General features: G+C 37.7%; 1 protein-coding gene across 1 annotated transcript in view; it reads left to right on the forward strand.

The window, feature by feature from the left end:
- brinp3a.1 (bone morphogenetic protein/retinoic acid inducible neural-specific 3a, tandem duplicate 1) overlaps nucleotides 1-21,455 on the forward strand; it is a 77,558-nt gene that overhangs the window by 46,970 nt on the left and 9,133 nt on the right. The window contains exons 5-7 of the mRNA XM_024278485.2: nucleotides 14,529-14,634; nucleotides 15,071-15,307; nucleotides 19,844-20,066. Of these exons, the coding sequence (XP_024134253.1) occupies nucleotides 14,529-14,634; nucleotides 15,071-15,307; nucleotides 19,844-20,066 (566 nt within the window). The remainder of the gene's footprint in view (nucleotides 1-14,528; nucleotides 14,635-15,070; nucleotides 15,308-19,843; nucleotides 20,067-21,455) is intronic.

The following is a 21,455-nucleotide window of genomic DNA, read 5'->3' on the forward strand; positions in this document are numbered from 1 at the left end:
ACAAGAGCATGTATGAATAATTCATGGTGGGTGGATTTTCTTTTCCTGTTTTTGTACCTTCATTATTCAAAAAGTAATATGAATGTTTTACAATTTGTCTTTTCATCGTGTCTCCAACTGATTTGCATTTCAACTGGATACGTTTCGTTGCGTGATGGGTTGTCGTTTAAACAACCTTCGAAACCTGTATTTAAGTTCCTGAATGGCATAGAACTCTAAAAAAAATAAGAATTTAACATTATTTGAATATATTTGCAGCTTTTTAGATGTTTTAGTTTTGTTTTTTGTAATTTTTATATGTACCATATTTTCTTTAGTATAGGTTGCACTAAATTGTAAGTCGAAGAAGCCAAAAAATGTATAACAAAGAAAAAAAAAAACTATTAGAGTTGCTATAAGTCACACTTTTAGGAGAAAAGTGCAACAATTCTCAACAAAGTCGCCAAGCTCAGCATAATGCTGCATCAAATATACGCCCACTGTCTTTATTTTGATGTGCAATCTTTTTTTATGGCAACTAAAAGGTGCATTCACATTGAACGTGATTCACGCAACGGAGGCCGCCTGTTTCAATGTTCATTCTGTGGCGATCGGAAGTCCCACGACTCAATTTGAGCGACGGACACGGTGAGGAGGACTGGTAGCAGCATGATTTGAGCGACGCAGCATGAATTAGGCGGTGCCGCCAAAACTTAAATATCTGAAGTTTGACAAGTCACTGCATCGCATCTACCAATCAGAAACTCACCTTTGGGTTTTTGATGTTTTCAGTGACTCAAACGGCGGGTGGAATACCAATCAATGCGAGTGCTTTTGTCCTGGACTTCCATCTTACTCCTCAACCAGCTGGGGCCGTGGAGTTACCTGGGCGGGTGAAGAATGGATACACCCAGGACATATTAACAGGGGTTAATGCGGGACAGTCTTCAAACTCACAGACTCACAGAAACACAGCGGAAGTGGCTGTCATTCAGACACAGTCCCCAGAGTGAGACTTAAGCCCCCGGTAACGGGGAAATATTTGACCCGAATTAAATAAACCACACATAGAGACGTGATTATCAATGTTTTCATAGAACTAGTCACAATAAATAAACCTGATCTCTCAACATAACCCTCTCAGCTTCTATACATTGTAAGTGACATGTACACATATCCATGTTAGGTTTAAAACATTAGTTGGTAGCTCCTCCCACATGTGCCCACAGCGTCAAGCTCAGGAACACTTTCTTTCACATGCGGCGAAAGAGGGGCGGGCCACATGAATTTGTCACTCAAATCGCATTACATGTGAATGCACCTTTACGATGGCGCTTTCAGTGGTACTTAAGTGTCCTTGTAACCAGTATGATAACTTGCTGGCCCAAGAATAAAAAAAAAAAACAAGAATAAAATTGTCTTGATGCAACTGAAAAAGGCATGAACTAAAAACTATATGATAAAGTTCAGGAGGAAAACGATCAGTTTCTGCATCATGTTTTTTTTTGGACGGGACCTCTTCTTCTAGGATCAGCTCAGAGGCCTTGTGAAAGAGTGTCCGCCTTGAGATTGGAAGGCTGTCGGTTAAAATCCCGGCCAAGTCATACCAAAGATCTCCCTGCTTGACACTCAGCATTAAGGAGTTGGACTGGGGGGGTTAAACCACCAAATGGTTCCCGAGCGCGGCTGTGTCTGCAGCTCACCGCTCCCCCAGGGGATGGGTCAGATGCGGAGAACAAATTTCACACACCAGCTAAAACTGGGTGCGTAACAAATAGTGGGACTTTAACTTTGCAAAAACTGATACACATCTACAGTGCCCTCTAGCAGTTGTTAGCAACTGGATTTTAGTGGGAACATAGCAAAACAAATATATGATCATTTGTATATAAATATCTTTTTTTTTTAATCACTTAGAAGTCACACCTAAATATAAATCGCATCCCTGGCCAAACAACGCAAAAAAAAAATCGACTTATATTCTGCAAAATACGGCAAATAACTCTTTTGGGGCTATGTGCAAGTGACTTGCCTCTTTTTGTAAAATAGTTTTGCTCTCTGAACATAACACCACATCCACATCCAGAATTAAATTGCTCTTCCAACTACCAGAGGTCCCCCGTCTGCTCCCCCTCTAGCTTTGAGGGACCTTTTTTTTTTTCCTTTTTTTCCCCCTTTTCTCAAGGCACGGGATAATCTCATTCTGATGCTATTTTCTTCTTCTCCTTCCCCTTTTCCTTGCTTATACGTTAAGCTTATCCCTCTCTGCTCGACATTAGAGTGTAAGCCACTGCAACAAAGTGGTCTTAACACATGCATCGAAATCCTCAAAGACTGAGTAAACAGGCGGAAACGAATCTCAGATGCAAATGTGGATTTACCCCGTCTCCAAGGCTGCGGTGATTAAGAGGACGACAATTCTTGAAGGTGCAGTAAATGAGGCAATTTTGAGATGAGGGATGATTTTCATGAAACATTAATGCTTCTTTACCCCCACCCCCTCACACACCACCACTTCCCATTCCCACCCCAGTACTCAAAAAGTGCAGCAATTTAAAATTTGCTGTTGCTCAGATGAGCTCGCTAAGTAACGCTTTGTGCTGTTTTGTAGGATTATTTATTTATATGAGAGACTTGCAGTGATGATGATTCTCCGTCAATAAAATGTCCACGTCTATCTGGTCCTTTAACAATACAGAGGGCTTGAAATTTAAATAATAAATGTGCCTTAAGGCTTTATGTATCAGTGCAACGTGTTAACAGGATAAGTGATGTGCTGTCCTGCTAAATCTCAACACTGTTAGGCTGTTTTCCATCCACTGTGAATACGCTACAGGACAATAAATAATTTAGTAAGATATTCTAAAAAGAAACTGAGTACTTACATTTTTTGTTTTTTATAATTTTTTTTATTTGGTGTGTACAAATTTCTTCAACTCAACCTACTGGTGTCTATGTTTTTTTGGCTAAAAGGGACAGATGTGAGGTGGTGAAAAATATTTGAAAGAAATCATTTGGCTTAACATTCTTTGAACTATTTTATTACACATCAAACAATTTAATCTAACTTTTATAGCAATTGTATATTTTGTTTTGTTTATTTACATGGAAAACAAATTTATCTAAATACTTTTCTAATAAAATTATTGCAAATTTGTCAATTTTTTTGCACCGTTCATTCCCAATTTGCTTGTTGTGGACAGCATGTCTTGTCTGGAAGTGATAGTGATATTGAACTCCTTTAAAACACCCGTCTCTTGGTAAAAACAGTAATTTTATATTTTACTGAAAATAATATGCCCACTTCCACTTGTCCTGGCAGCAGTGACCTTCACTGTTAACTTTTTGTCTTAATTACAGTTGAAAGTCCCAGAAGGGTCACAGGACACTGTCACAACAGGTTTACAACGGTATATGACAAGGTTTTTTATTTAAAAAAAAAATTCCCAGTAGTGTTGTAATTATGATTATGAAGTTTTTAACAAAAATCCCAAAACTTAAAAATGTTTCATGTTGATCTTAAGCCTTTGTTTCAAAAATCTCCTCTGAGGGGGTGTGGCTTTTTGAGCTGACCAGCTACGCCTCTAATCCCCTTCTGTCTGATTAGGAGAGCTCTGTGTCTCGCTATCTTAAATCTTCACCGCTGCTACATAAAAGTGTAAAGCAATATCGGTAACATCCAGCCGTATCGCTTTGAGACGGTTGTCAGCTGGGACGAGGAAGTGAAGATCTTTATGGACAGAACTTCCTCCAAAATCCTGATTCTTTCTCCTTCCAGTTCACCAAAAACTCTTTTAGCTAATTATCCAATGTTTATTGGCGTTGTTGTAACCAATACATTCAATCATTGGTTTCTCAGAGTTCTTGATAAAATAATGAAAGCTAACATCAAAATGCTCTTTCATTGATTTACAATCCTTTCCAACTGCGGTCAAATGAGCCGCCATTCACATTTCTGTGGTCACATCAAGAAGCTCCGTGGAGTCTGGTGGAGATTTCCCAGCGTTCTCAGTCCTGCTACCGTAAGTACTGTATGAAACTCACACAATAAATCCAGTGACGGATGATTTGACCACGGAAATATGAACGGTGGCTCATTTGACGACACTCAATGAGAAGGTGCTGTCTTATCTTCTCCGGCACCTGAACTAGGCATGCTAGCCGGACCAGATGAGGGGTTTAGCGCATGTGCAGCAGAGCTGTTGCTCATTTATCCAAACAGAGCATGTCTGCGACAGTTTGGTTGACAGCGATTTAAAAGGAGAAATACTCAGAAATGCAAAACAAAATGATTTCTTATTACATCTGTTCTCTTTCATAAGAAAAATGCCACACATGCATGTTAAAAACTCTTAGAACAAGGTTTTCATAGGAGGGGGAAAATGAACACTTGAACTCATGGAATTACTGGGTGTGAAAGGTATGTTCATTCCCATTGTATGAAGAAAACAAAATAGCTGCTATGTAGCGTTTAGACTTGCTAAGTTACCAAATATCAGCTCTTAACTATGTCAAGAGATGAAATCATTCTGCCTTTGCGGGGCTGCTCTGCGATCTCAGAGGGGAACTATGTCAACTTTACAATCTGCAGCATGTCCCCGCACTAGTGTGAGGCAGCAGGCACTGTAACATTTTCAGTGACAGAGAGTAAGATACAGAAGAGGGATGCCCTCGGGGCTCACTTGGGAATGAGTTTGCCTGCTTCGCTATGCAGGCAAATCAAGGGAAAAACATGAATGAAGGAGTGGAAACACAAGAGCTAATTTTCCCCACAGCCCACAAAGGCTCATTGAATGTTGAAAATTAGAGCCAGAATACAGCTTGCTGAATTAATTTAATTGCTTATAATAAATTTTAGATGTGCAAAAAAGAGCAAGTAGGCTCAGTTCACTGACTCTAACTAATGATAGGCGATTAAGTACAAGTGGCAGTCACATGTAAAGGGAGTATTGAAGCAGAGGTTTGTGTCATGGTTTTAGTAGACTGGACTAGATTTATTTAATATTTATGGAAATAATACTTTAGTCTGTTTGTTTCATTTGTACCAGATTGAATCACATTAGTAACTGTCGGAGCAGAGAAATGATTGGATGTTAGCAGAATGCCAGAAGTTCTATTCAACTATAATGCAAGTAAGTTAAGGACGTAGTCACAACTGCCCTCACAGGTGGATACAGGCTGTCTGTATGGGTCTTAGTATGTGCAACTTACATTATCCTTACAAATACTTCACAATAGACTGTTCTGGAAAGATGTCAACTACCTAATGTGTGTTAATATATCCTCCTGTAGTACCGAGATCGATTGTTTTGTCACATCTGCAATTACTGTATAAGCAAATATTTATTCTGGTATTTTTTTTTTTTTTTTACAAAATATATTAGCCAGTCACAAACAAGAAATAAATCCCACTTCTGACACCAATGTGTTAAACTTGATAGTGACTGGTTGATATATTTTGCCAAAAACAGTCAGGAAAACACACGTTTTCTCGACCGTTTTGGAGTTCCACCTACAAAACACAGGAACACTGAACACATGTTAAAAAGTTAAACCTGGTCAATCAGAGTGCCAACCATTTGAAAAATGATCATAAAGGAGAAATTATTACCACATTTCATGAGGTATAAATCACAGTTTTTTTCATGGTTTAGCTAGGGGTGCAACTTATACTCTGCAGCAACTTATTTGCGTTTTTTCCTTTTTTTTTTTTTTAAGACATAAATAGACTCATAAATTTGTTGTTCCCCTTCAGTAGCCGGGTTAGGCTCCGGCACCCCCGTGACCCCGAAAGGGAAGAAGCGGCCAAGAAGATGAATGAATGAATTTGTTATTTTCCCAATAAACACAGATTCTCCTCTAACAGCCACTAAAGGATGCTTCATCTAAGTAAAAGTATTTGCTATTGATAGTGGCAGAAGAAGTGTCGTCCAAAACAAACATGGAAGAGAACCTGATTGTTTTCCTTTGATTTTTCATTTGATATTTTTCTTATACAGTTTAAAGATTAGTATTCTTATTTTTATTTATTTATTTATTTATTTTGCTACGCTGGGCTTGGTGGATTTGTTCTGAAACTTTAGACTTTTTATCCAGAGCCACTTATATATGGTTTTCTTCTTTTTAATTAGACATTGTTTGCTCGTACTCCGGAAAATATGGTGATTGGAGTTTGTACCCAACTAGAATTATGGCACCATTATTTTTTATATGTTAGAAAAGCGTTATGAATATAGTCCTTCCGTGCTTTTCCAGTGTGAACACCATGGGCTCAGCATGCATTCAAGAATCAGTGCTCAGGTGAATGCACATCACATGACTACAAGAACCAACCCATTCAGATACAGCCAATGTGCTCCTTTTTTTTTTCTCCCACTGTGATCTTGGCAAACATGCACAGACATTTAGAAGGAAAAAAATTAGCATTGTATATTCAAACCCTTAAAATTCAAACATTTTTCATTCGACTCTTAATGAGTTACACTTAATGACAGGACTAAAATTGAATTTTAATACAGCAAAAGAGACTAAGAAGCATTAAAAGTTCAATTGTTACAGTTTTTAATAATTATTTATTTATTTATTTATGTTAACTGTTACTGTTTTTATTTAACATTGATATCACAACATAATCTTTAGTTTACTATACATTTAAAAATATCCAAACCCATATAAAAACTTGTTTTCCCCGTAAAACATATTTTTTTGTTGTTTAATTGTTCTCGACATTGTTTTTATTTAAATCCTCTGTGTCGCATCAATATTTTTGGTATCCATCCACGAGAAAGATGCAGACAAAATAATTTACTCAAGGAATGCTTGCAGGGTTCGTTTGTAAAAAAGCATTTGAAGCAGGAGAAGACATCAAAAGTTTGGCCTGGAGGGCAACTTCACGCTGATATGCTAAACAAGTCACGTCCCCAGTGTGTCTGAACATCACAAACTGCTTATTCTAGAAAAGAGTTTAAGTGCAATTAAATGTTCCATTAAATGCTGCTGTTAGTTATTCCAACACAGTCAGCACAATTATCTTGTACTCAGTTATGGCACATTAATAATTACCCCACCAACTGATCCTTTTCATTTACATATAATTTATAGTACAACTTGCATGTTTTTTTTGGTTCCTTTAAGCAAAACATGCTTAGTGAAGTGTTGAAAGTGGTAAAATATATGAAAAGGATTTCTTTTTTGTTTTTTTGGGTTGTTGTGAAATGGAAACGACTGCCTTTCCAAGTGTTTCTGTGCCCCACTGGGTTCTTTTTTACAGATGGCCTCATTTTCATGCACAGAAGAGTCATCTCCAGATTTGCATTTGGTCAATTTTCCCCTTTAAGTTGGACATCTGTCTGTTGTAGAATTTAATTTGACAGTCCCCATGGAAGCTGTTTGGGTTTTAATTAATTGAGTTAGTGCATCAATAATGAAAAAGAAAAATAGAAGTTAGCGGGGGATTTTTTTTTTTTTTTCTCTCTTTCCGAGGCTCCGTCTGCCTGTCCTGTTTAAATATAAAAGGCTGCATTTCTGTGGTGGTACGGTGAATAACAGATGCCCTGTTACAGTTTTATTTTCACTGGAGATATTGGATGTGTACTATACAGAGCTGCCAGCTTGTATTCCCCTTCAAGTCTCTCTGTACTGTATGCTCCCCATTGACCTTGTAGCTGTCAAAAGTACACATCAACTAAAGGCAACTTCTTTGCCCGTGGAGGCAGAAGTCTTCCTTTTTCCTTCTGGCTGGATGCTTGTTGTCATTAATCTATGAAGGAGATGTGGTTACTGTGTATTGACCTTTGGGAAAATATTAAAACCAAACACAGTTGTGATGTTTGGCAATAATTCACAAGTGACATGAAGAGATGGATCTCCCTTCAGGATGGCAGTTTATCTTTGGTGTTCCTGGAGCCTGGGTGTAAGCGTCCTCTACATCAAGCTTTTGTCAGACGTGATTGAGCTTAGACAGTAAACAATCCTATCATGAGCACTAAGGATAGGATGGCTTGTGCAATATTTTATTATGTATTTGTTTTTTTTCTTCTTCAGATTTTTCAACTTAAAAGAAAAATTGTGGAATTTTTGCCAGAAGTTTGATGGCAAGAGGGAAAACAGATTTTTTTTCTCAGACCAAGCTTTTACTTCCTTAGAAGATCCTGGGATAAATCCATATCAGTAATTATTTAATGTTTTGATTTTTTGGAATCAGATTGTATGATCTGTTTATTTACTCCATCTATTATTAAGAAAAAGCTAAAATATTCAATTTAAAGTATAATTTCCCATTTGACCGATGGGTTTAATTCATGGTCATCTTACAAGTAAACCATAAATGTCAAGCCATGCTCCCACCGGGCATGTGTCGCACATTCAAGAACGTGCTTTATGGCACATTTAGCATATGGTGTTCACAGAGGACCGTCATTACCCAATACTAACGCATGTCCACCACCTACAGTTGTAAGGGAATCAGTGCGACATGTTGAAGCGGTGGAAATCTTGTGAATCTTGTTCTAGACAAACCACAATTATTATTTTCTCCTCCATGGTTAACTTTCACATAGTTGGCACATCTATGAAATAAAAAGGATGCCATCCATACTTTACTACCAAACCCAAGTTCCTGACTGGTCAACGCACATTCAATGGAGATGCTATTTGTACTTACAGCCCAAAAACTGTCGTTGAAACTTGCATGTAAACAAGTAAACACAAGAGTTTTAAATGCAAAACAATAAAACATATTTACATAGACATCAGTGATTGTGGCTGCTTGAACGTGGGTTACTGAGGGTGGTGGAAACTTAGCTTTAGACTTTTAGACTCTAGAAGTTTTCTTGTCTTAAAGTTTTATTGATATGTTTATTTTTAGCAAGCCAAAAATTGAAATTCCGAGCTGAGCTGTTCTATGCTACATATCATGAGTCTTCTGACTGATTTTGAACTTTTGTGCAGCGTAACGCTTTGTATTCCCTAAAAATCTGCTATTTGAGGTTTCAGTCAATTTGGACCCAGTGACAAAGTACAAGAGATCACCATCGTGACTCAGTCTGGCTCTGCTGTGCTAAAAGCATTCATCAAGTTTATTTTGATGTTCATCTGCTGCTGAGCAGAGACAGGTCAGGCAACTACAGCTTGTACTCGTCTCAGAATAGTGTTACTCTAAAGTAATACTCACGAAAATTGACATTAAAGTAACTGGAGGGAAAGATAATTAAACACTGAATGTGAGTTTAAACCTTAACATCTCTGTGTCTCTTTCCTCTCATTTATTTCTATTTTTGAGAGCAGAGGAGAGAAAAAAAAGATCTAAAAACCTCCCTTGGGATTTATAAATAATTAATCACCTCTAATTGAAAAGCACTAATTTTTTATTTCTCCAAATGCCAAATCCATACAAGTGTGCACTTTTTTCACCCTCTTTTCAATTTATCAGAGATATTGTAGTGGTAGATGATGAACTTGAAGTTCACCCATTGTTCTGTGTGCAGCATATAGAGCTGTTTTAAAACTCTAATTAATGTAATTTGGTTTGATTAAAAAAAGAGGGGAAATTGAAAACAAACAAAAACGGAGTACCTGGAAAATGTGTAAACTAAACCCTTATATATCCCTGAATAGAGTAACAAAACACTGTATGGATGTCAAAATTATGGTTTTTCAAGATAAATAGAAGCTTGTGTTAATTTTGAACAGTTTTGACATTTCTCATAAAAGTTCTAAAATCAGAAACCAATTTAATATGACTACTTTGTAGCTGAATGATGTCTAATTTGAGCTAAGGGTTAAGTCAAATGTAACTGAATTCTGTATCTGAGCTGATTTCAAGAGTTGGGTGTTGATTTGAAGTTTCTAGTTAGTTTTTTGGGGGATTGACAAAACACAGATATTTAGAAATAACCATGACAATACAATGTTTTATTAAAATGAAAGCAACGCTTGTGCTGATTTAATAAGTAAGAGCTTTTGACGTGTCCGAATGTCAAAGAAAACGGAAGATCTCAAAACAAAATGAATGTTATCCTTTTTTGAACATTTTTCTATAAAATTGTTCCATCTTTAATTAAAAACAATCATCCAATTGTTAATAAACAGACAAATGGACCTATTTTCACACAAGTGGGACATCCTGTTTACGCTGTGACACAATTACTTCCACTTCAAAGTCAGATCTTTGCTCCCATTACGTCCATTTTCCAAATGAGAAGAACCGCCCTCGAAACTTCTCTCAAATGAATATCAGAGTAATTGTAACCACTGTTTCGAAAGGCCATTTCAAATGAACATGACTCGGTAATATTCTTTTTATGTCAAAGAGTGACTGTATTAAAGACTTCACAGGCCAAGTTTAGTAAAATGGCCACATTATTCAGCCCACAATATTCACTGCGCAGTAATTGCTTGCACCTTAATGCATTAGTCTATGATTAATTTTGACAGAATAATGGCCTTATAGCTGGAGAAAATTGAAGAAGTTTCCATAAAAATAATACTTGCCTTTTTGTTCGCTTTTATAGGCTTATTATATTCAGTCAACCCACTGAATCACAACATTTTATTTGTAATAAATGGGAATATAAAATTTGAATTAGAATGAATCCAGCGGGAATATGTAGCGGGGTCTAATAGATCAGCCGACCAGTGATGGAATTAAACACATACGGCTTGAGTGGAGCTGAGGATCGCTTATCTGCCTGAACAGCTTCCGGAGGTTCATTTGTAGCAGAGAATGCTTTTTTTTCTCGGCACTGGGGAGGGATCTGTCCATAGTGGGGCAAAGAGAACTTACGAGCACGAGTGAAAACAAGTTAACAACAGATGTTATGAAAGAAACATCGCCTAACCTTCTGGTCTGTAAGAGCAGGCCTCATTTAGATCCTGTTTTGTAAAATGTTGGCTTGGCAACAGACTCATGAATTCTGCATCTGTTTCAGAATGTATTTCATTAAGATTTTGCTCTTTTTTCCTGTTTTAGTTAGCAGATGTTAGAAATCCTTGAGGACATAAATTGCTGGATTTTTACTGACTTTCTTCATATCTTGGCAAAATATATTCTACAAATACATTTTCATTCAAATTATCAATAATGCTTCTACAGCTTATCTGATGACATATTTTAGGGGGCAGTAGTCTGAGCAGAGATGCCCAGACCTTCCTTCGGTTCTGCAGTGGGTTCCCAAGGTCTCCAGTACATCCTTGGTCTTCAAGAAAACCTATTTCAGTCACTTGAATCTTGAGTTTTGTCCTTTTGGTTGTAATCCGAAGCTTGTGACTATATATAGGTAACATAGATTGACTAGTAAACGAAGGACCTTCTTCATTACAACAGATCAATACATTGTGTCATTACTACAGCTGTTCCATCTATCTGCCTGTCAATCTCATACTTCATCCTTTCCTCACTCATTAGGAAGAACAAATACTTGATACTAGATACTCAAGTTCCTCCACTTGGGGTAAGAGATTTCACCTATCAAGAGAGGTGAAAGCTCCCGAAAGGTTCTGCTTTAATTAAGCTTGAAAAAGATAATTTCCAAACCAAAGCTCCTGAAGGACTGCACCTTGTAATTCTGTCCATGAAATTCTAAGAAGAACTAGTGACAGAGAGAATTCCCAGAATTGAATGGGAACAGCCAGCACGTTAAAAAACGACAGCACCCAAAATGTAAACTTTTGACGAGGAGGTCTTAACCATGCATCAACATGTGACTTGGGAATGAACATGTGTTCATTTGGGTAGATGTAGTCATTGTTTTTTTAATGCTGAAGTACCAAAATTGGCACCGATTAGGAACCAAAACTAAAACCAAACAACCGCTTTGGCACCAGAACCGAATAAAACTCAATCTGTGCCCGACCGTACTCATATCTACCTGTAACAAGAGTTGTGACTGATGCATTAGTGACGGCAATATTAACTAAACTTCTGTTCTGGTTTTAAAGACACTGGACATCTTCTTGGATTTCTCCAAATCCACAAAATACATGTAGATCAAACTGGGCCAACAACTGGGACAAATATCTCACACAGTTCCTCCCAAATCAGAAGTTTTACTTCTGGCCAAATTCCAGTGTCCTGGAGTTGACTGTTCTGTGGATGTTTAGTAGTGTGATCTCCCTGTAGTTAGAGCTTGTCTAACTAAGAACTCACACTCCATACTTCTGTACATTTGCCTCCTTGTGATACATGTCAACCCTTAAATGACTCGAAACATTTTTTTTTCCTGCTAATTTTACCTGCATTGCAGTTTTCTCTCTTGTTTTTGACAGATTGCCTGTCAGTGATGCAAATGTACAGTAATGACGCATGGAGTGTGCATTAATGAGGAGGCCGTATTCTCCATGGACAGTCTGGTGAATGCCACACAGTTGGTGCCAAAGTAGCTTTTTCTGCCAACTTGTTTGGCGCCTCACTCAATGTCACTGATCTCCATTTTTATTTATTTATTTTTCATTTTGATATGTTAAAGCGTCTCTTGGGATGAGAGAAAGTTGTTCTTTCTTTGTGTGTTTACTCCATTTCAAACTGCTTCTAAAATCATCATCAGCTGCAGTGGAAATAATTAATTCTCTCCTGAGGAAACCACAAGATTTGTAAATCCCCATCAGTTTCCTCAAGGAAAGAAAAAAAAAGAGTTTTCTTGTTTCTGTTGTCAACTTTTTTAATAATATTCCACAGTGCCAATTTTCACAAGGTATCTTTGCTAACATAAAGGTTTATAATGCTGTGAACACGTAAAGTTATTCTTTTTTATGTTGTATTGTTTATGTTAATCATGTATTTTTAATTAATTTTATTTATAATTAATTTAAAATTAAATATACATTTCTGCTTAAGGGCTTAAATCAATAGAATTAATCAACGTTTTATGAATGTATTTTTTCCATAGTGGCATAATTTCTGCACTTATCAGGCACACCTGATTAACCGTCAATGAACGGTCTAGTTTCTAACTTATGTCATATGTAAGATGCACCGAACTTTAAAACAAATTAAGCGAGACAAAAGAGTCAGACATGAGTCCATCAGTCAAACCTTATAAACAGTAACTCTAGAACTTGTTTGTAAAATGCTACACATTAGCCACGTTAGCATATTCACAATGCGAGTCATCTCCAACCTTGTTTGCCTAGTGAAAAAACAGACTGATACTGCTTAAAGAAACGTCAATATGACTTTGCTAACTCCCTACTTGTTAGTCACAGATTTAAAAAAAAAAAACCTTAACACCTCTATGCGTTAACTGAGTTAGCATATTTACAATGACACCCAACCTTCTTTGCAATTCAAAATAAAACTTTTAAGTGCACCCTAAAGTGCAGAAAATATGGTAATTGTACAAAGTAAACTTAAAACTAGTGGTATGACATACTAGAAAAACTTGGGCTGGCATGGTAGGTCCATGTTATTGGGCATATTCTTTAGAATATTTTCTTTAGAGTATTTCCCCTTATTCGTTTAGCGAACTTGCCATGTTTCGTACTTGCCACACAAGTAAAACCACATTGTTTCCCCGACCCTACAGTCAAAGTCAGTATTCCCCATGGGGTGGCCATGGTGCAGTAGTAGAGTGGTCAACCTCTGATCCGAGGTTTAGTTCCCGCCTTACCCACCAATATGTCAAATTGTCCTTGGACAAGACACTTATCCTTGCATTGCTCTTTGTGGTCCTAGATTGGCGCCAGTGTTTGGCAGCAGAGCCACCACCAGTGTGTGAATGCGTATTGGCATGGGTGAATGGGACTATGACTGTTGGGCCTTTTAACCCTTGTGCTATCCTTGGCATGTTTATATTAAAAATGGGGTCATTTGGACCCTACAAGACGGTGCACTTTTTTCCCAAGTACTTTTTGTCTTCCCTGGTATCCACCATTGTCATTGGTAGGGTCATCTGGACCCCATAAGAGAGCACAAGGGTTAGGAAGAGCATTATATGTATGCACCATTTCTTGTTCTCTAGCAGGGCACAGCATGCATTTAAAATGTACATTTTTTTTTTGTTGTATAGCCACAACTGCTTTTTTTGTTAATCACCTGGCAATTTATCACTTAACTTTCTACAATTTAAAGTACTGCATATTTTCAGTAAAATGCAACAATTCATAAAAGTCAGCCCATCCATGCTGGGAACTTTTACCGGTGTCTTCCTTGCGTGTTCAATGGATTACTTACAATGTGCTGCTAATAATCTCATCACATTTGTTTCTGTGCAGATTTGTAACACTACCACATACTACAGATAAGTTTGAACTAAGCAAATAAAGAATCATAATTTTCAATTAAAGGAGATGTGCTAATTCAGGATTTTTAGAGGTTATAATTGTCAGAGGGCAGTAGGTAAAACAAAACGCAGAGATGAATTTGACAGATGACACCCACACGTGCTCATTACAATTTACACTTGGGAGGCCTAACTCAACTCAGTTTCCAGCCCACCGACTCACAAATCATTAAAAGTAGTTGTGTAACAACTTTTTTTCCCCATTTGATTATTTTTGTTGCTTTCTTAATCGGTATGGATTTTCACTGGGTGTTTGTGCTTTCCTCCTTTTAGGTGACCGAAACAAGGACGGGTCCTCTTGGATGCAGTAACTATGACAACCTCGACTCTGTCAGCTCCGTTTTGGTTCAGAGCCCTGAAAACAAGATTCATTTGCAAGGTTGGCCATCCATAATTGAACTCTCCCAATTTCTGATGGAATTGTCACAGTGTCTGTTCTCTGGCAAGCTTATAGCTGCAGCATGAGGGTGTCAGAACAAATTTAGCTTCAATCACTCTTTCAGATGTTTTTTTTTTTTCCCCTTTCTTTTTTCAACGCATGCTTTCACAGGCAGTAAAGATTCAAAACAAAAGAAGCACAAGTGTGCTGTAAAAATAAAAAAAAGTGAATCTCTGCATATTGCATATGATGCCAAGCATATGTCAAATGTGGCAAAAGAACATGTAAAAGAAGAGTGCCAGCCCAGCATAAAGTGATTTAGAGACCTCGCGATGCAGCTGCCATGTATGCGCAGTTTGTGCAATGCTTAAAGACCTTCTACATAGTTCCCTGTCCATTCATCCATGGTTTTGTCATGTTTCGGTCCTTGCCTCAGGTCTCCAGGCAATACTCCCCGAGTATCTGAAAGCCAAGTTTGTGCAGGCTGCTCTCAGCTACATAGCCTGTAATGAGGAAGGACAGTTTGTGTGCCGGGACAATGACTGCTGGTGCCGGTGTGCCGTCGACTACCCACGCTGTAATTGCCCTGAGGTGCATCTGAAGGCTATGGAAGCCAGCTTACTGCAAATCCAAGATTCCTGGTACATGGCCAACCAAGAATTTGAAGAGTCAGGTCAGTGTTATCCTTCTTGCACTCATTCAACAACAGTGACACCTCTCACTGGCTACAAATTACAGCCGATTGTTAGAGGAGCCAACTGGCAAAGGCAGAGAGGAGCAGATGAAAAAAAGAGACAATTGGATCTTGCGAGATGAAAGAAAAAAGGAGCACAGAAAGGAGCGGAAAGAACATCAATATGCACAAATGTTAACAGTTTTATTGCTCGTATACCTAGAAGAGCTGCCAGGTTTTACAACGCCTCAAGTTGAATAAATTTTAGCAGTTTTTATTAGCGCTAAATTTTCACAAATGAATGTCTAGATCTTGTTTGAGAAACATTTTACCCTCCAACTACCACAATAAATGTTGCACACTGACAAAGAAAGCTGTAAACACAATACAGTCATAAAAGCTCCCTATTGATTGCTAACATCCCCCTTAGTGGCAAAAGGCAGTGGGAGATATCAAAAGCAGGGATGACTGAATTGAAGCAGCAAAGCAAACTATATTCTACTTATTAATTTGGCATCCCAGAGTGCGGATTGTCCTATCACACAGTCCTCATCCCTGACATCCTAACAACCACCTTCTGGTGCCAGTTGAGCCTCTTTGCTTGCAGGGTGAGCGGTTGGTTCAACTCCAGAAAATGGAAAGAGGGCCACTTAAAATTATGGGTCTGGGTTCAGCAGTGATTCAATAAAAAGAAAGCCTTTCTTTCGTAGCCCGAGGAAAATCTGGCATCTCAAAGAATCAATCGTTTCATTGAACAACTCAAAGGAAATAAATAAATGGCTGCATAATCAAAATCAATGAATCTTAGCTATAAAAATCTTCATTTTTTGAAATGATACAAAAATATAAATGTATATTTTTTTACAGTTCTTTTTTTATTAGGTTAAGCAGTATTGCTACACTGAGACCAAGCTTCATTCCATTGGTTAACATAACTGCATATCCCCACTGAAAAGCAATAAACACATACAGTCTCTCCAGTATTTTCAGCAGACTCCTGGCCAAGGTAGTGTCACTGCCTAAGTTAAAGATCTCTTTTTGAGGCTAACACAGCTTCGTAATCAAGCCTCTATCAAAGTAAAAGCCTTTGTCTTAAAATAAATAAACTGCATCCACTGCTTCCTGGTCTGAAAACCCACTCGTATGAAAATGTTTTTGTTTGTTTGTTTTTATATATCTATTTGTGGCATTATTAAGCTTAAAATTACATTTTTTTTCCAAATTATTATAAATCAGGAGCAGACACAAAAAGATAGTTTGAAAAGGCTTGTAGCTGTGACACAGTCCAGTTCTTATTCACAGTCAACAGTGGCCACTGAAAGAATCATTTTAAGGGTATTTCAATGGTATTTAGAAGCAAGGATATGTAAAATTATTCAGCAAAAAGTAATCAGAAAGTTTGGTTCTGACCATGTTTATCTTTAACAGCTCCACACTATTACCAAATGTAAAAAATAATATTCGAAATTTTACACTTTGGCTAATGTTGTGCTCTATCATTGTGGTCCATCCCATACAACATTTATAACATTTGACACATATCTTTCAGGAAAAGCTAGAGTTTGCACACATCATCAATACATTTCAGCTCCATACACAGAGCTCAGAGAACACCTTTCTGTTTATATTTCTTCTGCAGTAAGAGCAAGTTGATTAGCACACAGTTGGCAATAACTTAAGCCGCAAGGGGCCCTGAAAAGTGCAGTTGGCAGAGCTGTATTTAATAAAGAAAAATAAGCTCCCCAAAACCCCCTCGTGCATCTGCTTGTATGGCCTATCTTCCGGAGAAAAAGTCACATCAGAAGTCAGAGATTGCTAAATGAGGTTCCTGCAGTCGCCTGATGGCAGATATGATTTGCTTTGATTTCACACTGTGTGCAATGTGTTTTATTAAAGAGGTTCTTATGCTCTTCAGCTGTGTCAGACTATCACCACTTTTAATAATGTTTCATTGGCCTTGTGCTCTTGTTCACAGGAGTGAAGTGAAATTGTGTGAGAAAAATCAAATTAGCAGCCAGTAGCTCGAGTCAAACATTTGATAGAGGAAACTATACACTTTTGATCATGTGTAGCATTTTTTGGTGTCAACTCTTAATAGATTCAGTATTTAAAAATGAATGCAGCACTGTAGTTGTAAATCGCAGTTACAACCTCAATTTTAATTTATGAATTCCCTTTTCCTGGACCTGACAGAGTCTTCTGTTTTTTAAATCAGAGGGGAATGCTGTTCCTGTGTTAACTGGCTGAGAAGATGATAATGGTGGTTAGATTGCAGGTTTCAAGGGACAAGATCCTGTTGTTCATGTGATAAAATGATAGTTAGGCTCAGCTCTCAGAATACGGACAACTGTATTTTTGTCTTTCACGGGAAACACACTGGATACATTTTTCCTCCCATCTGCCTTTCCCCACTTCTCCTTTTTTTAATGGCTACTTTTGTCCCTCCTAACTTGTGAGCATCCAATGTGCTTTTTGACTGCGTGTCACGAGGAATAAAGCCTCACTAACTCATACGAAAGAGATTTTTAAAAGCCAGATGTTGAGTAGTATCCAGACTCTAATGTGTCATATCCCTGCATGACTCATAAATCCACCACTCTTTAAAATTAAATGCTTCTGTGAAAATGCCGTTGACATCAGTTGCCAATAAAAATAAGCAAAAATAAATAGCAAAATGTTTTAAATGCAAAATTGTTTTGTTTTTTTCCCAAATATCTTTGACACTATTGTATTCATGTTAACAAATATGACTTAGAAACAGTAAGTCCCTTCACAACCTCTCTATAAACAACCTTGTTTTATTTTGGCTTCCAATTATAGTTGACATTCTGAACAACTGATGACTAATCATTGGATCTGCAAAACACTGCTTCTTAAATGTGTGATTGCTTGATCTCGCCATATTTAAAAATAAATAAATAAATGGTGCGCTTGTATTTTGCCACTTTGTTTGTAACAGTGAAGCCTGTTCAGTAAAATGTTCACTTTAATGTTGTAATTGCTTCATTATTATCCATTAGAGAAATCTGCTATGACATGTCAATAATCTATTAATTACAAAAGTAATTCCACAAACTTATATTTAAATGTGAAATTAATAAAATCAGCTAAATCCATGAAGATTTGAATTGTTATCCTCCATATACTTATCCCAACTTAAAAAAACTAAAAAAATAATATGAAATAATAGTAAAATCAAAATAAGCAATAATCAAGCTTAAATTTATTTATTTACGACATACAGGTGATGCTGTCGTATAGTGACCAATCGCCACACTCTAGTCATTAGTTAGTTGTGTGCATTGGCTCCTTACTAATCACATGCAAATGTTGCATGCACGAAGCATACAGTAAGTGCCTATAAGGTGCCTGTAGGATGTCTACACAAACTATGTTCTGATTGTCTCATTTCTAGGTCAGGTTGCAAGCATGGAGCATGCAACAGTCGTGCACTTATTAGTTGAAAAGCCTTAACGTGCCCTTTGTAATACAGAGGCTTCTGGGAGGTGGAAAAGACAAAAACTCTTGATGAGACCCCTGGGTCTCACCTGCTTAACCCTTTGGTGTTGTTTAAGTGTTTGTTATGACCTGTTGACCGCAGCATGCCCATAGGAAAAATGTGCTGGAACACTTTCACTCTATGGGCTCACCAAGTAGTCGAGGATCTTAACATTTTGTGTGGGCCAACTGCATGCCCAGAACAGGTTTGCCAATTTTTTACAAACAAACAGCCCGTATCCACCTGTAACGGCAGGTGTGACTAAGGCATAAGCCACAGCTGCCCAGTGATGTAAACCGCAGCTGAAGCTAAAAATGTTCAATGAATTACAAAACATGGATGCAGTAACAGCAGAGTGCTCTTGTCTCAAAAAAAGAAAAAGAAATCTTTAAGCTCTTTCATCTCTTGAAACTGTTAAATTGCCTCAAAATGTTCACAGGAATACAGAAGAGTTGTTGCATAACCATGAGGGAAGCCACTGATTCCTAATTTGTTTTCTAATCAGATGCTTCATTGTCAACATAAGGTTAACTAATTACAAACAGCCGCATGGTCATTTTTTCATAATCAGACTCGCATATGCTTTGATTTTCAATACAGCCAATCATAATTGTGATGATGATGGTGCTGCTATTGGAAGCCTCGTTAATGTAATCTGTTTACTATGCGCCGTGCATGCAGCAAACTGTTGCTGGGCTGACGGATAATGTCCTCTGTGCTCCCTGACCATCCTGCGTTCCCCCTGACAGACTTGCAGACTAAGCTCGCTTGCTGACGGCTGTTCATTACAAAAGAAATCTCGGCCTATCCCATCTTTAGTTCTACCTTTTTCTATTCTGTTTGCATTTGTCTTCTTTAGCTTGCCCCATAGCTACAGACATCCCATGACCCCTAAAAACCAATTCTCCCATTTGTTTTGTTCTGAATTGACCAAATACAGCCTGAACACGGTGTGAAAGCAAGCACACCATGGGTGATGGAAAGAGGGGGAAAAAAGGGTGATACACTCTAATCTCGCACTCCTCTTTGCCTTTCAGATGAGTTTCAGAACTTTGTTCGGAGGCTTCCCACTTTCTACGCCCTGAACTCGTCCGCCATCCAGTACTTCTGGAAGATGGAGCCATCCGTTCATCAGCGCTACAAACAGCTGGAGCTCAGCAGCCAGCAGCTCCTGAGCAAAGCCCGGCGCATCATCAACAAGCTCTTCACCCTCAGCAAGAGGTGTCAAACTCAGCCCCAAATTATCATGCTGAGGGAGAGGTGAGAAACGCTTTTTCAGCTGACCTTTCTCTTCACACAGATGTGGTTGTGTGATAAGAAAGTGTTGCACCTTCTACACATGTGTTACACTATTCATCAAGTGAACTAAGCACTGTAAGAGGGCCGCACAAGAGATGGATGCTTTGGGGTCTCACTACAGGGGGCTTCAGTGTCACACCTCATCACTTTGTCCCAATCTGTTTCAGGAAAAACAAACTTGAAGTTTGCAGTCAAATGAAAAAGCCATAAAAATATACACATTTTAAAAATTATTTCATCTGCCTTGACTGGAAACTGAAAGACATCAGATGTCGCTGATGACATCTAAATAACACATTTTTTTTCGACAGTTACTTCTCGACCATTTTTATGATCAACGTGAATCGGCTGATTTGACCCAGAGAAAAGTGGCTTTCTCTGTGTCAAACTGATTTTGTGAGCGCTTCACTACTGTAACGTGTCAGATATCGGCTGCTTTTCTTCGCTTCAGAATTGTCTGGAATTACGTACCGTATTTTCTGGAGTATAAGTCACACCGAGTTAAAAGTTCCAGGAGCAAAAAATGTCTAATCAAGAAGAAGGAAACCAAAAATGTGACATTTTAGAACAAATCCACCAAGCCCAGCGTGACTAAAATAAATTAATAAAAACATGACTAAGAATCTTTTGCTGTGTGTAATAAAAATATTAAAGGTTAGGAGAAAAACAACAATCAGATTTTCTTCAATATTTGTTTTGGAAGACACTTCTTCTTCTTGTACTGTCAGTAGCAAATACAGATACACACATACAGCGCCCTCTAGCGGTTGTAAGCAGAAACAACCACTCAAGGGTTAATTAGTGGGAAAATATATAAACCTATTTATGTTTAAGAAAAACAAATGCACACAAATAAGTCAATCTTGACTATAAGTTGCATCCCTGGATAAACTATGACAAAAACTTGCGATTTATACTCCAGAAAATACAGCAAATGGTTGACAAGTAATGGTAGTTGATAGAATGTCAATGTAAAAGGGTTAAAACATGTTTATAAAGTTCCAAGGTCCATTTAAAAAATACCTATCACTCACAGAGAAAATATTAAAGAGTAATGTGTCTGGGAAGCATGTATTTTTAACGATTTGACATGTGCACAGTCAGAAGAGCTCTGCTTTCAGACATTCCAATTCATTATTTAAAAGATAAAGTTATAGAAGAGTCAGCATTAGCAATATGTTTGGAGTTCGTATTGTTAAACCGAGAGAATGAAATGGACTGCAATCAAAATATGAGTGTTTTTGAAGCACACCATTCTTTTTGTTACATTGTTTTCTCCATAGATATGGTGTATAAGTAGACCAATGTGCAGGAGGTAAAGACTCATGGGAAAGTACTACATTTTTAAAA

The sequence above is a fragment of the Oryzias melastigma genome, linkage group LG4 (assembly GCF_002922805.2).
Source record: "Oryzias melastigma strain HK-1 linkage group LG4, ASM292280v2, whole genome shotgun sequence".
Taxonomy (NCBI): domain Eukaryota; kingdom Metazoa; phylum Chordata; class Actinopteri; order Beloniformes; family Adrianichthyidae; genus Oryzias; species Oryzias melastigma.